The sequence below is a fragment of the Dipodomys spectabilis genome, unplaced genomic scaffold, assembly GCF_019054845.1.
Source record: "Dipodomys spectabilis isolate Male_0828 unplaced genomic scaffold, ASM1905484v1 ptg000073l, whole genome shotgun sequence".
Lineage (NCBI taxonomy): Eukaryota > Metazoa > Chordata > Mammalia > Rodentia > Heteromyidae > Dipodomys > Dipodomys spectabilis.
The window spans coordinates 925,694-941,479 of record NW_024870750.1 but is presented as its reverse complement, the minus strand read 5'-3'; the positions used below and the strand labels follow the sequence as shown (position 1 = coordinate 941,479).

General features: G+C 40.4%; 1 protein-coding gene across 1 annotated transcript in view; it reads left to right on the top strand.

Moving 5' to 3' along the window:
- Positions 1–15,786, top strand: part of Wdhd1 (WD repeat and HMG-box DNA binding protein 1) — a 72,810-nt gene that overhangs the window by 29,694 nt on the left and 27,330 nt on the right. The window contains exons 15-16 of the mRNA XM_042682612.1: positions 2,481–2,618; positions 4,909–5,065. Coding sequence (XP_042538546.1) covers positions 2,481–2,618; positions 4,909–5,065 — 295 coding nt within the window. The remainder of the gene's footprint in view (positions 1–2,480; positions 2,619–4,908; positions 5,066–15,786) is intronic.

Genomic DNA, 15,786 nt, shown 5'->3' with positions numbered 1-15,786 from the left:
TTTATTTATTTTTTATTGTGAAAATACTGTACAGAGAGGTTACAATTATATGGGCAAGATGAGTACATTTCTTATCAAGCTTTGTAGCCTCCTCCTTTGTTTCCCCTCCCATCCCTTCCCATCCTCCCCCCGCCCCCCCACCCAATCCTCCCCTCCCCCCCCCACCAAAGTTGTAAAGTTCGTTTTCGACATAACAGCTTGTACTTCTCGATCCTTTGTTTCTTCAGTCCTGTTAATTTTGTCACATCACCTAACATTTTGGATTTAACATCCACTTATCAGGGAGACCATGTGCCGTTTGTCTCTTTGTACTTGGCTTACCTCGCTCAACATGATTTCTTCTAGTTCCATCCATTTCCCTGCAAATGCCATTATTTTGTCGTTTCTAATGGCTGCATAATATTCCATTGTGTATAGATAACACAATTTTTGGATCCATTCATCTGTGGTGGGACATCTGGGTTGTGTCCATATCCTGGCTATTGTGAACAGTGCTGCAATAAACATGGAGGTACATGTGTCCTTGTATACTGGTTCCTGTTGTTCAGGATAGATACCTAGAAGTGGTATGACTGGATCATAAGGGCGGTCAATATTTAGCTTTCTGAGGACCCTCCAGACTACTTTCCAAAGTGGTTGTATAAGTGTACATTTCCACCAGCAGTGTAATAGGGTTCCTCTTTCTCCGCATCCCCTCCAGCATTTGTCATTGGCTGCCTTGAGGATTTGGGCCATTCTGACTGGGGTAAGGTGGTATCTCAGGGTTATCTTTATTTGCATTTCCTTCACTACCAGGGATGGTGAACATTTCCTCATGTGTTTCTTTGCCATTTTTATCTCTTCTTCTGAAAAGTCTCTCTTTAGTTCCCTTGCCCATTTAATAATTGGTTCGTTAGGTTTGGGAGGGATTATTTTCTTGAGTTCCTTGTATATACTGGATATTAACCCCTTGTCTGATATACTGCTGGTAAATATTTTTTCCCAATTAGTTGGTTGTCTTTCTAGCTTGGTTGCTATAGCTTTAGCTGTGCATAAACTTTTTATTTTAAGGTAGTTGGTTGTCTTTCTAGCTGGTTTCTATAGCTTTAGCTGTGCAGAAACTTTTTATTTTAAGATAGTCCCATTTGTCGAGTCTCTCTCCAATTTGTTGTTACCCTGGGACTCTGTTCAGGAAGTTCCTTCCTGTGCCTATAAGTTCAAGTGTCTCTCCTACTCTGTCCTGCAGAAGTTTCAGAGATTCAGGTTTGATGTTAAGGTCTTTAATCCATTTTGAGATTCATCATGTCAATTCTATGGAATAACACATTCCAACTATGGCTCATTTTATTTCCTATATTTACACTCTAGTCCAACCTGTATGTTATATCTTAGTCTATCATAGTAGTCTCTTAACTAGCTTTTCAACTTCAAGTTTTGCCTTTTAGATCTATCCACATGGCTGCTTGGGTGACCTTTTCAAAACAGATCATTTCCCTCTTCTCTTCAATCTTTCTGACTTACTAGAATAACAGTTACACTATTTATGGTAGATGGCAAGTTGTTCTACTGTGATCTGTTGCACCATCTGGCCGCTACCTTGTCCCTTAAACTCATCTTTTGCCCCTTTCTCTCATTACCATATTCTTGCTATTCTGGCCATTTTGGTTTTGAGTTGAACTCTATTCTGTTAAGCTGTTCCTTCTATTTACTACAGTGTGCCTTCCCCTAACATTTGCATGCTAACCCCACATTGTAACTTGTATATAACTTAAGTTTTGCTTGCTTCCCTCCCTCCCCCCCCTCCCTCTCTCTCTTTCTTTCTTTTTCTTTTTCTTTCTTTCATTGTCTGTTGAGGGGCTTGAACTTAGAGCCTAGGTAATGTTCCTGTGCTTTTTTGCTCAAGGCTAGTGCTCTACCACTTTGGGCCACAGTGCCACTTTCAGTTTTCTGATGATGAATTGGAGATAGTCTTGTGGACTTTCCTGTCAAGGACTGTTCAAACTGTGATTCACAGATCTCAGCCTCTGAGTAGCTAGGATTACAGGTGTGAGCCACTGGTGCTGGCTTAAATTTTGCTTTCTATTTAAAGGCTACCTCTGACTTTCAAAGATAAAGCAATACTCAGTCTAGCATTCTGAATCACAGTAATATTTTATTCTTTTGTAGAGTTTTTTACTCTTCTGTTTTTCAAAATTTGTCTATCTTTCCTTTCCTGAATATGAATATGAAAACAATGATGTTTCTGGCCATTGTAATTCTTTTGCCTAGACCAGCCTGTATGTTCTCTGCAGATGTTTCTGGAGTAAATTATAACCACTTATAACTACTTCATATAAATTGTCCAGGCAACATACTATTCTGCTTCTAACACCTAACTACTGCCTTATGTGGTTTAACCATAAAAACAGTGTAAGCATTTAAAACAAGCATTTAAATCAATTTACATTTTAGCTCATTTTAGCTGAATAACCTTCTGATGTATATATGTACTCCCTCTCTAGGAACAGGATTTGATGGAGATCAGTGCCTTGGAATTCAGCTGCTGGAGCTGGGGAAAATGAAAAAACAAATTTTGCTTGGAGACCCTCTTCCTCTTACAAGGAAATCCTACCTGGCATGGGTGGGATTCTCTGCTGAAGGCAAGATAAACTTATTTCTATGTACTAAAGACATTTTAAAAAAGAAAATCATATTGTTTTATTCCTAATTTATTTCTTTAAAGATACATTCATTACATTTTCTTTTTTTTTTTTTTTTGGTTGGTCGTGGGGCATGAACTCTGGGCCTGGGCGCCGTCCCTCAGCTCTTCAGCTGTAGACTAGTGCTCTATCACTTGAGCCTCAGCCCCACTTCTCGCTTTTTCTGCTTATGTGGTGCTAAGGAATCGAACCAAGGGCCTCATGCATGCAAGGCAAGCACTCTACCACTGAGCTACCTTCCCAGCCCCATTCATTACATTTTCTAAAACTAATGAATTTTAATATGTTGGCAGAATTGGAAACCGAAGTTGTTAGGTAAAATAGCCATTTTATTTACAAAATCTCATCATGAGAAAACTGAAAACTTTTGCTGTAATGTACACATGAATGTACATATATGTAAATATGTTTGTATAACATTGATATATACATATGCATGTGGAAGAGATATAAAGTTGTCTTTTCCAAAAAATTCTACACGCAAAACTTAGGAATGTTTTAGAACTGTACTGTCCATTGTAGTGGCTGTTGAGCAGTTAAAAACTGGGGCACAACAATGGTGGGACGAAGGGTGAAAAAAATGCAACATTGGTTCTCATTAGATGCTATGTTGAAAATAAACTGTACTACTTGTGGGTGGGAATTGGAGGGGAAAACTGGGAGAAAGCAAGAGAAGAGATGACATTGTCCAAAAAGAAATATACTCTTTATCTGACTTACATAACTGTAACCCCTTTACAATAACAATAGAATGCAATAAAAATGTGGCTAATCTGAATTGAGATGTTATTAAGTATAGAATACTCTGAAATGTAAATATGAAATAAATTTAAATATGAAAATATATTTGAAAACAGTTTTTTATATTGATTGGTAGTATTTTGAATATATTGGATCATATAAAATATATTATTCAACTGTCCCCCTCCCTTTTTAAAAAAATGGCGCTATGAAATTAAAAATATTTCGGGGGAAGGAAAAACTGGGAGAGTGCTAGGGAAGAGATGACATTGTCCAAAAAGAAACGTACTCTTTACCTTACTTGGGTAGCTGTATCACTCACCCCTGTACATCACTTCTACAATAACAATTAAAAAAATGAGTGGGAACAACCCATATGTCTGATAAGAAAAAAATGTATTTTTGGCTTGCATGATGTTTCTGTTAGACATTGCTATAATAGACTCCTTTTTATAGTGGTTTATGTCATAATTTGAAGGACATGAATGTATATCTTATTTTAAAGCACCTGATAATCCTCTCTTGAGGGCTTCAATATTTCTGTTAAGAGATTCATGTCCCTTGTTTTTATATTGTCTATTAGGAAATTAGTCATTATGGCTTTAATAGAATCATTGTTCATAACCTCCATTTCTGTAATTTCTTTTACTAAGTACCAGTCAGATCCAGACCCCAAGGAAACTGACATTTGCAGTAAGAGGATTATGAAGCCACAGATAAGAAAGGGGTACTTACGTAATTTGCCATATATTTGCTGCAGTGTGCAGAGAAGGTGGAAACAGTGATGTACTGGTTTACCTTGGAGCTGGGGAACATGGTCATGAGGTCACAAGAGAAGAAGGAGAAAAATAGTATCCAAGTCATATTTCTTTAATCACCTCATACCAAGTTCTGCTCATTTTGCAAGTCTTTTTTAACCAGAAACCTTTAGATGTATGTTTAATATATTTAAAGCTAATACTGGCTTAAAATTAATTAGTGTTGTTTTCCAGCAGGTGGCATGGTTTTCACTAAAACTGTTAGATTTTTCTCTTTATTTGAGTAAAGTTTAGTTATGTCAATTGTAGTTTCTTTCTTCAGTAGGTCTTAACTCTGGCTATAAAATTTTACAGGAAATAACCTTGAATTATTTGCCTTTTTTTCCTTTGGGAATAGAAATGAGTACATGGTATATATTTTTTTCCCTTAGCATGTCTTTTTTTGTTTTGTATATATTTAAAAAAAATTTAATTGTTATTATAAAGGTGATATACAGAGGGATTATAGTTAAATAAGTGAGGTAATGAGTACATTTCTTTTTGGAGAATGTCATCCCTTCCCTTTCTCTCCTAGTTTTTCCCTCCCATTGCCACCCACAAGTTGTAGAGTTAGTTTTCAATATAGTGAGTACTACCGTTGCATTTGTTCACCCTTTGCTTAGCGTCTATTTTTGAAGTGAGCTTAATTTAACAAACATATCTTCAAGTGATTTTTTTTTGTTGATATGCAGGTACTCCCTGTTATGTGGATTCTGAAGGTTGTGTTCGAATGCTAAACAGAGCGTTTGGTAATACATGGACTCCTGTATGTAATACACGAGAACACTGCAAGGGAAAATCTGATCACTATTGGGTGGTCGGTATCCATGAACATCCCCAGCAACTGAGGTGGGCTATTATAAAATGGATAAAGTTAGCTACTTTTATTTTTTTTGTTTTTGTTTTGTTTTGTTTGTTTTTGCCAGTCTTAGGGCTTGAACTCAGGGCCTGGGCACTGACCCTGAGCTTTATATAAAGCTCAAGGCTAGCACTACCACTTGAGCCACAGTGCTACTTCCGGCCTTTTCTGTTTATGTGGTGCCAAGGAATCGAACCCAGGGCTTCATGCATGCTAGGCAAGCACTCTACCACTAGGCCACATTCCCAGCCCCTATTTTTTTAACATAAAGTTTTCTTTTTTTTTTTTTTTTTTTTGCCCCCATCCCAGCCCCTCATTTCATTATTGCTCCAGTTTTTGTGTTTTGTCTCCCTCCTGGAGAGTATGTCTGTACTTATTTGTTTTTTTTTTTTGTTTTTTTTTTTTTATTGTAAAGCTACTATACAGAGGGTCACAGTTACATGAGTGAGGTTATGAGTACACTTCCTCTTGAACATTGTTACCCCCTCCATTGTTTTCCCCCTACCATCCCCTCCCTCCCTCCCTTCCCCGAGGTTCTTTTTTTTTTTTTTTTTTTTTTTTGATTGTGATTAAATGATTACATAATTTCAAAGTCACAAGTTCATTCTAACTTCCCTGGAGCAAATTGTCTACCACAGTCTGTAATATATAACAGTGTTCACATGTTATATACCATATTTGTGATCAGCAGCATGAGGATATTTAGTAGTGGTTCAACCAGATGAGCGGGAGTTCTTTGTTTCTTAAGTCCTGTTAGTTTTGTCGTATCACTAACCTTTTGGATTTAGCATCCACTTATGAGGGAGACCATGTACCGTTTGTCTCTTCGTTCTTGGCTTACCTCGCTCAACATGATTCCTTCTAGCTCCATCCATTTCCCTGCAAATGCCATTATTTTGTCATTTCTAATGGCTGCATAATATTCCATTGTGTATAGATACCACAATTTTTGGATCCATTCATCTGTGGTGGGGCACCTAGGTTGTTTCCATATCCTAGCTATTGCGAACAGTGCTGCAATAAACATGGAGGTGCACGTGTCCTTGTATATTGGTTCCTGTTGTTCAGGGTAGATGCCTAGAAGTGGTATGACTGGGTCGTAAGGGAGGTCAATCTTTAGCTTTCTAAGGACCCTCCAGACTGCTTTCCAAAGTGGTTGTATAAGTGTACATTCCCACCAGCAGTGTAATAGGGTTCCTCTTTCTCCACATCCCCTCCAGCATTTGTCGTTGGCTGATTTGTGGATGTGGGACATTCTGACTGGGGTAAGGTGGTATCTCAGGGTTGTCTTTATTTGCATTTCCTTCACCACCAGGGATGATGAACATTTCCTCATGTGTTTCTTTGCCATTTTTATTTCTTCATTTGAGAAGTCCCTCTTTAGTTCCCTTGCCCATTTAGTAATTGGTTTGTTAGGTTTGGGAGGGATTAGTTTCTTGAGTTCCCTGTATATACAGGATGTTAACCCCTTGTCTGATATATTGCTGGTAAATATTTTTTCCCAATTAGTTGGTTGTCTTTCTAGCTTAGTTGCGATAGATTTAGCTGTGCAGAAGCTTTTTATTTTAAGGTAGTCCCATTTGTCGAGTCTCTCTCCAACTTGTTGTGACCCTGGGACTCTGTTCAGGAAGTTCCTTCCTGTGCCTATTAGTTCAAGTGTCTCTCCTACTCTGTCCTGCAGTAGTTTCAGAGATTCAGGTTTAATGTTAAGGTCTTTAATCCATTTTGAGTTGATGTTGGTGCATGGTGATAGGCTGGGGTCCACTTTTAGTTTTCTGCATGTGGCTGCCCAGTTTTCCCAGCACCAGCGGTTGAAGAGGCTGTGTTTCTTCCATTGTATGTCTTTGGCTCCTTTGTCGAATATCAGCTGGCTGTAGGCCTGTGGATTTATATCTGGATCTTCTATTCTGTTCCATTGGTCTTCGGGTCTGTTTTTGTGCCAGTACCATGCTGTCTTTGTGATTATAGCTCTGTAGTAGAGTTTGAAGTTCGGCATGGATAGCCCTCCCATATTGTCTTTATCCCCTAGAATTGTTTTGGCTATTCTAGGTCTTTTGTTGTTCCATATAAATTTTTGGACTGTTTTCTGTATTTCAGTGATGTACGTCATTGGGATTTTAATAGGAATTGCATTGAATTTGTATATTAATTTTGGAAGTATCACCATCTTTACTATATTAAGTCGGCCTATCCAGGAGCATGGGAGGTCTTTCCATTTCCTAGTGTCTTCTGCAATTTCTTTCTTTAACTTTTTATAGTTCTCATTAAATAGTTCTTTTACATCTTTGGTTAGGTTAATTCCTAAATATTTTATTTTTTGGGAGGTTATTGTGAATGGGGTTGCTCCCTTTATTTCCCTCTCTTCCTGTGCGTTATCAGTGTATAGGAAGGCAACTGATTTTTGTGGGTTTATTTTGTATCCTGCTATTTTGCCGAAGTGACTTATGATTTCTAAAAGTTTGGGGATGGAGTTTTTGGGATCGTGGAGGTATAGTATCATGTCGTCTGCAAAAAGGGATAGTTTCACTTCTTCTTTCCCTATGCGGATCCCTTTAATGTCTTTTTCTTGCCTTATTGCCCTGGCTAAGGGTTCTAGGACTATGTTGAAGAGGAGTGGAGACAGTGGACATCCTTGCCTTGTTCCTGTTTTTAGGAGGATTGGTTGTAGCTTTTCCCCATTAAGTATAATATTGGCTATTGGTCTGTCATAAATGGCTTTTATTGTTTTTAGAAATGTTCCTTCTATTCCTATTTTCTCCAGAGCTTTTAGCATGAATGAATGTTGAATTTTATCAAAGGCCTTTTCTGCATCTGTGGCGATAATCATGTGATTCTTGACCTTGGCTCTGTTGATATGCTGGATTACATTTATTGACTTACGTATGTTAAACCATCCCTGTGTCTCTGGGATGAAGCCTACCTGATCATAGTGTATTATTTTTTTTATGTGTTTCTGGATTCTGTTAGCTAGAATCTTGTTAAGGATCTTTGCATCTGTGTTCATCAAGGAGATTGGCCTGTAATTCTCCTTTTTGGTTGGGTCTTTGCCTGGTTTGGGGATGAGTGTGATATTGGCTTCGTAGAATGAGTTTGGGATAGCTCCCTCCTTCTCTGTTTCTCTGAAGAGCTTGAGGAGTATGGGTATTAGTTCTTCTTTAAAGGTCTTATAGAATTCTGCTGTGAATCCATCTGGTCCTGGGCTTTTTTTTGTTGGAAGACTTTTGATAGCTTCCTGTATCTCATTATAGGATATTGGCTTATTTAATTGGTTAACTTCTTCTTTGCTCAGTTTGGGTAACTTGTATTTCTCTAAAAATGCATCCATTTCCGCCAGATTTTCTTCCTTTAGAGAGTATAGCTTTTGAAAGTAGTCTGTTAGAATTGTTTGGATATCTTGGGTACGTGTTGTGATGTTTCCCGTGGCATCCCTAATCCTATTAATATGGGTTTCCTCTCTTCTTTTTTTAATTAATCTTGCCAACGGGCCATCAATTTTGTTTATTTTTTCAAAGAACCAGCTTTTTGTTTGGTTTATTTTGGTTATGGTTTTCTGATTTTCTAATTGGTTAATCTCTGCTCTCAATTTGGTTATCTGGCTTCGTCTAGTAGCTTTAGGTCCCATTTTTTCTTGTTTTTCTAGCTGTTTTAGTTGCAACATGAGATTATTTACTTGGTCTGTCTCCATTCTCTTGATGTGGGCACTGAGGGCAATAAATTTGCCCCTCAGGACTGCTTTTGCTGTGTCCCACAAGTTTCTTTGTGAGGTGTTTTCATTTTCATTGAGTTCTAGGAAATGCTTTATTTCTTCTCTGATCTCTTCTGTTACCCAGGCCTTGTTAAGGAGTGTGCTGTTCAATTTCCATGTATTAGAGAAATTTCTGCGGTATGCTTTGTTATTGAGAGCTAGCTTGATTCCACTGTGGTCAGATAGGATACAGGGGATTATGTCGATCCCTTTGTATTTGCTTAAGTTCCTTGAATGAACTATGATATGGTCTATTTTGGAGAAAGTTCCATGAGCTGCTGAGAAGAATGTGTACTGTGTTGTTTTAGGGTGAAATACTCGGTAGATGTCAGTTAATTCCGCTTGAAGTATGGCCTCACTTAATTCGGTAGCTTCTTTGCCAATCCTCTGGTTGGTAGACCTGTCCTTTGGTGAGAGTGGCGTGTTAAAGTCTCCTAGTATTATCGTATTGGGATCTATTTTATTCTGTAAGTTTGAGAGCATTTGTTTAACATATCTGGGTGCACCGATATTTGGGGCATATAAGTTGATGATGGTTATATCCTCCTCTTGGATTGTTCCCTTTATTAATATGTAATGTCCGTCCTTGTCTTTCTGTACTGATTTTAATGAAAAGTTTATTTTGTCAGATATCAGGATAGCTACACCTGCTTTCTTATTGGGGGAATTTGATTGGTAGATCCTTTTCCACCCCTTCACTCTGAGTTTGTTTGTATGTTTGGCTGAGAGGTGGGTCTCCTGAAGGCAACAGATGGATGGGTCTTGTTTTCTGATCCAGTCCTCAGTTCGTTTTCTTTTAATTGGCGAATTCAGCCCATTTATATTAAGAGAAAGTATAGAGAGATGCATTGTTGTCCCTGCCATTCCGTTTTCCTAAGTTTTTCTTCTTTCCTTTCCTCCTGTGCTTGCTCAGTTAGACTTTGAGTAATGCCTGTTTGGGGCAGGTCCCAGTTCCTGGTTGCTTTCTTCAGGTTGTGTCCCCCCTCTTAGAATTCTTTGTAATGCTGGCTTAATGTTTATGTATTCATTTAGTTTTTCTTTGCTATTAAAAGTTTTCAGTTCTCCATCGAATGTGAATGCTAGCTTTGCCGGGTATATCAGTCTGGGTTGGCAGTTATTGGCTCTCAGGGCTCGTATGGTGCTTTCCCAGGCTTTTCTTGCATTCATTGTTTGTGTGGAGAGATCTGCAGTGATTCTAATTTTTTTCCCGTTGTAGTATAGCTCCTTCTTCATTTTTGCTGCATGCAGGATTGTTTCCTTATTATTCAGATCCATCATTGTTACTATTATGTGCCTAGAAGTGTTTCTCCTGGGATCTTGCTTGTTGGGTGTTCGATAAGCTTTTGTGATGTAGTTAAGATGGTCGTTTTTGAGGTGGGGAAAATTTTCATTGACTATCTTGTTAAATAGGTGTTGCATTCCCTTGCTCTGGAATTCCTCACCTTCGTCCACTCCGATTATGCGAAGGTTAAATTTTTTAGCATTATCTGCTTGCTCTTGAATTTCCCTTTGGTTTAATTTGAGTGATTTTTCCATATCTGTCACTTTTTGGTCCAGTTGGTGTATTCTGTCTTCTGTATCTGACACTCTACCTTCCATTTCATTCACTCTGTTGACCGTGGCTTCTATTGTGGTTTGCATGATGGAAATGGATCCCTTTATGGATTCAATGTTGGTTCTCAGAGTACTGATCTCACCTCTCAATGAGGTGATATCAGTATGCATTACCTCTAATTTGGCGTTTATCTCACTTCTTACTGAGGTTTGTGCAGCTTCTATTTTTGCATCCAATTTTTGTTTGATATCCTGTATATCTTTTGATAGTTCATCCTTGTGCTCTTTCAATTTCTGATCCATTTCTCGCTTTATTTCTTGAGTCATTGCCTCCAGCAACCCTTGGATGTAGTTTTTGTCTTCCATTCCTGCTTTGCTCCCACTGGGGCTCTCCCCTGCGTGGCTGCTGGCTTTTGAGGTGAGCTTGCTGTCCTGGGTAGTGGTAAACCTTGTGATTTTTCTCTGTGATTTTCGCATGGGGGTTCAGGAGACTGCTCTTCAATCTTGTTTTGGTGTGTCTGTCTTTGCTTGGTTGCTGATTCTCTATTGGTAGAGAGAGTCTGTGTCTGATCTGGATTCTGTTGGGAGCCTATTTCCAGCTGCTATTCACTTAGTATTCTCAGCTCTCTGCTGTAGCAATTCCCGCCTTTGGAAGGGTTGAGCAGCCTAGACTGCTTGTGTTTGCTCCTGCGGGTGCTCTTGGGAAGATCAGATGCTCTGGATGCACTCTCCCAAATACTGGAGTCTGCTATGGGCTCCTGATGTGTTTTTGTTTGTTTTGGGCTGGTTGTGGGCTTGAACTCTAGGTTTGGGTGCTGTCCCTCAGCTCTTCAGCTCAGGGCTGGCACCCTACCATTTGAGCCACAGCCCCACTTCTGACCCTTTTTGCTTTGTTCAGGCGCCGGTCCCCTGGCCTGGTTCCGGCCCCAGCCTGGAGCGCGCTCGTTAGGCCTGTGCTAATGTGTATACCACCTTGGTTATGCAGCCTGGAGGACACAGTTCAAATTTCTTCTACTGTTGGTAGTCTTGACCCAGGGGCACTGTTCCTGGCTTGAGCATTTAAGCTCCCTTCCCGGGGCGCTCTTGCTCTGGCCTGGCCAGCAGAGTGTGCTCCACCGGCTGGTGGGGCTCTCGAACAGTTCCCAGTTTTAGTGGGTCCTGTGGTCCGGGTGTTGGGGTAGGGAGTCTAGGTCAGGGTCTGGGGATTCCCTCCAGCTCTGGTCTCCCTTGATGGATTCCCTGTCCCCTGATGGGTACTCACCCAGTAGGTCGTCAGTTGTTGTTGCAGTCCGTCAGTTGTTGTTGCAGTCCGAGTTCAGTTGGGGTGGTTGCGGGCTGGGTTGGGCGGCCCCCCGCCGGGTCGTTGCGATCGCGACAGGTCCCTTTGTGGCGCTGCTGGTGCCGGGCGGCTTTGGCGGGATGGAGCCTCTCCGCTCCGGTGGAGAGTGATGGGTGGGGTGGGATCCTCCTGGAGACTCCCGGCTGGTAGGTTTCTCTGTTCCTGGCGATCTGCTGTTCTGCAATCCGGTACCTGGTGATCTGCAAGCAGCCCCCTGTGTCTCTGTGGCTCCGGCAGCCCCTGCCGGGCCGGCTGGCCGGCGGCTTGGCGCACTGCCGCGCGGCCAGTAAAGGTTGGGGGAGGGGTCTTCGCTCTTCTCTGTTCTGAAATTCTTCTTTTCCTCTCTTTCTTTTTTTGTTATTTTCCACCTCTGGTTTTTCTCTGAGTGTTCGTCTTTTTGTTGTTGTCGGTCTCTTGGGGAGATTAAAGGTTGGAACTCGAACTCTCTTTTTGGTTGGAGAGAGCTGTGGCGTTTCCCTACTGCCCCGTCGCCATCTTGAGAACTCCTGTCTAAAGTTTTCTTTTTTTAAACTTTACTTTTAAGTCTATGGCAAACATGTTTCATTTACATGCATATTTATAAAATTATTATTATTTATTTGGTTGGTTGTGGGGCCTGAACTCTGGGCCTGGGCACCGTCCCTTAGCATTTCAGCTCAAGGCTAGCACTCTACCACTTGAGCCATAGCGCCACTTCTGGCTTTTTCTGCTTATGTGGTGCTGAGGAATCGAACCCAGAGCCTCATGCATGCAAGGCAAGCACTCTACCACTGAGCCACTTTTCCAGCCCCTATAAAATTATTTTATTTATCAGATCTCTTTACTACATATGGTGTACACTTTTAGGAAGGGAGAATAGGAAATAGTAGATTTAAATACAGCATTAAACAAAACACACTAATACTGATGTAGTTGATGTGTGTGTGGTGTGTGTGCCATGTGTGTGTGAGTGCTTGAACTCAAGGCTTAGGTGATGTCCTTGAGCTTTTTTTTTTTTTTTTGGGTCCGGTTGTGGGGCCTGAACTCTGGGCCTGGCGCTGTTCCTCAGCTCTTCAGCTCAAGGCTAGTGCTCTACCACTTGAGCCACAGCACCACTGCCGGCTTTTTTTTCTCTGCTTATGTGGTGCTGAGGAATTGAACCCAGGGCCTCTTGCATGCAAGGCAAGCGCTCTACCACTGAGCCACCTTCCCAGCCCCTTGAGCTTTTTTTTTTAATCAAAGCTAGCTCTCTACCACCTGAGCCACAGCTCAGCTCTACTTTCAGCTTTTTGGTGGTTTATTGTAGATAAGAGTCTCATCTCCTGCCCAGGCTGGCTTTGAACTGCAATCCTCAGATCTCAGCCTCATGAGTAGCTAGGATTACAGGTGTGAGCCATGGATGCCTGGAGAAGTTGAGTTTTTAAAAGCACTTTGAGCTTAGACACAAGTGGCTCAATTGTAAAGTCTGCAAAAGTCCACCTCCAGAATAACCAGCAAAAGGCTGGACTGGAGGTATAGTTCAAATGGTACCCTGATAGCCATAAGCAAACTGAATGAGCATGAGGCTCCTGGGTTCAAGCCCTGGTACTACCAAAAAATTACTTTGAATTTCTTTCCACAAGGCTTTTGAAATGTGTTTGTCTTTCATGTTAGTTATTTACTTGATACTTACAGAACAAAATAGAAATAAAGTTAATGGATATGGTCCTTAGCATCATTTCAGTCACACAGGAAAAGGAGCTCTAGTTAAGTCCAATAATGCCTCTAAAGGTTTTCCTATTTCTTTCTTTCTTTATATTGTTTGTTTGTTCTGGGACAAGGGTTTGCTCAGCTAGCATTCTACCACTTGGGACACACCTTCTGCCCAGAATAATCCATATGACTATTCTGCTAGGGGTAGCTTAGTGTCTTGATCTTCTAGGCCTTAGCCTCCTGAGTAACATAAGCATGTAGAGATATTCACATCTGGTTAGTTCCTCCTTTGATATTTGATGTCCTTTTGGTCTAAAAGAGTGTTAACTAACATCACGTATATAGTTGATGAAAGAAGAAGCCTCTTTTCATGGAGCTATAGTCTGATCAGAAAAAGCTAACAGAAACAAGTAAAATAGTAATCATTATTTTGGATTAATTTTACTAATTAATTCGACAAGATTGATGATGGAGGGCTGGGAAGTTCGCTCAGTGGTAGAGCGCTTGCCTTGCATGCCTGAGGCCCTGGGTTCTATTCCCCAGCACCACATAAGCAAAAAGAAAAAAGCCGGAAGAGGCACTGTGGTTCAAGTGGTAGAGTGCTAGCCTTGAGCTGAAGAGCTGAGGGACAGTGCCCAGGCCCAGAGTTCAGGCCCCATGACCGGACCCAAAAAAAAAAAAAAAGATTGATGATGGAAAATAACAGGGTACATCCTAGGTGAGGTAATCACGGAAGAGTCTCTACATTTATGATGGGACCTTGCACCAGGCACTGGTGGCTCATACCTGTAATTCTAGCTACTCAGGAGGCTGAGATCTGAGGGTCATGATTTGAAGTCTGGCCAGGTAGGAACCACCAAAAAGCTGGAAGTGGAGCTGTTGCTCAAAAAATAGATCAAGGATAGCACCCAGGCCCTGAAGGCAAGCCCCAGGAGGGGCACAAAAAAAACAGAAATAGAACAATGGAACATTGCTGGGAACACTTGGTTAGCATGCGCTACGCCTGTTTTAATCCTGAGTGTGTGTGTGTGTGTGTGTGTGATAAATATGTAATTTAGGGCATTGAAGGTAGAGAGTCTGTTATAGAAGAATGGAGTAAAAATGGTCCATGCAGAGTGAACAAAATGTACAAAAGCCTTGAAGTTAGAACTATACTTGAGGAATAGGAAAAGATATCAAACATGACTGTAGTACAAGAAGAAAGGGATATTTTTCTAAGTTCTTAGGTTTCCTAAGGGTTCTAAGTTCAAGATGACATCAGAAAATTAGAAACAGTTTGTATTATAGGTCATGCTAGAGAACTTTGTATCTAGAAGTCATGTATGGGCTTTGTGCAGGGGTTAATGCAATTTGGTGAGTGATATGGAAAGGAAAGTGCATATGTAGTAAATGGATTAGAAGAGTTAAGACTGGAAGTAGGGAGATTGGTTTTAAACTAGAGGATCAATCCACTCTTCTAGGACTGTTTGGAAACAATGATCGAGGCATTATTTATAGAAATAAGAGAGTTGGCAAGGAATTCCCCCTGATATTACAATTTGAAATGTGAGAAATACCCAAATGGAGATACCGAGGGGTTATTAAGATACAAGGTTTAAATTCTGAGGAGAAATTTTGGCTGGAGACATAAATTTGGGAGTTATCACAATATATAAAGGTTTTTTAAGCCAGAGCCTAACCCTAAGAGGTATCAATATTTAGAGGTTAGATATTGGAGGAGGTTTTGAATTAGCAAAATGATAAGCTAAAGAAGTATGAAAATGCTGGGCCCTTGTGGCTCGTGCTTGTAATCCTAGCTACTCAGATGCCTGAGATAAGAGGATCGGAGTTTGAAGCCAGCCTAGGCAATAAAGTCTGTCAGACTCTTATTTCCAATTAACCACTAGAAAACTGGAAGTGGTTCTGTAGCTCATGTGGTAAAATGATAGCTTGGAGCAAAAAGAGCTCAGGGACAGCTCCCAGGCCCTGAGTTCCAGCCCCATGACCAACAACAACAAAAAAAGAAGTATGAAAAATTGCCTAAAGAAGGTCATATCACAGAAGCGGTAAAGACTGTTTCAAAAAAGTCATAGTACATTAAGGGAAATACAAATTCTCTCACATATATGGAAAAATGATTACTGTTGCTCAGTATAAATACAAATCAAACCAGACTACAAATAATTATTTACATCTTACCAGATGAGAAAAATCTGCAAGTTCAGTAATACTTTTGAGTGATTTGACTGAGGAAATACTCTAAAGCAATAATAGGCGTATAAATTAGTAAAAAGTTACTCAGCAGTATTTGGTGGCTTAAAAATCCATTTTCCCACCTCATCCTTCTGAGAACTAGACTACAGGTACAAGCCACCATATCTGGGTACGAGTGAAAGACTGAAGTTTTTTTTTTAATGAACATT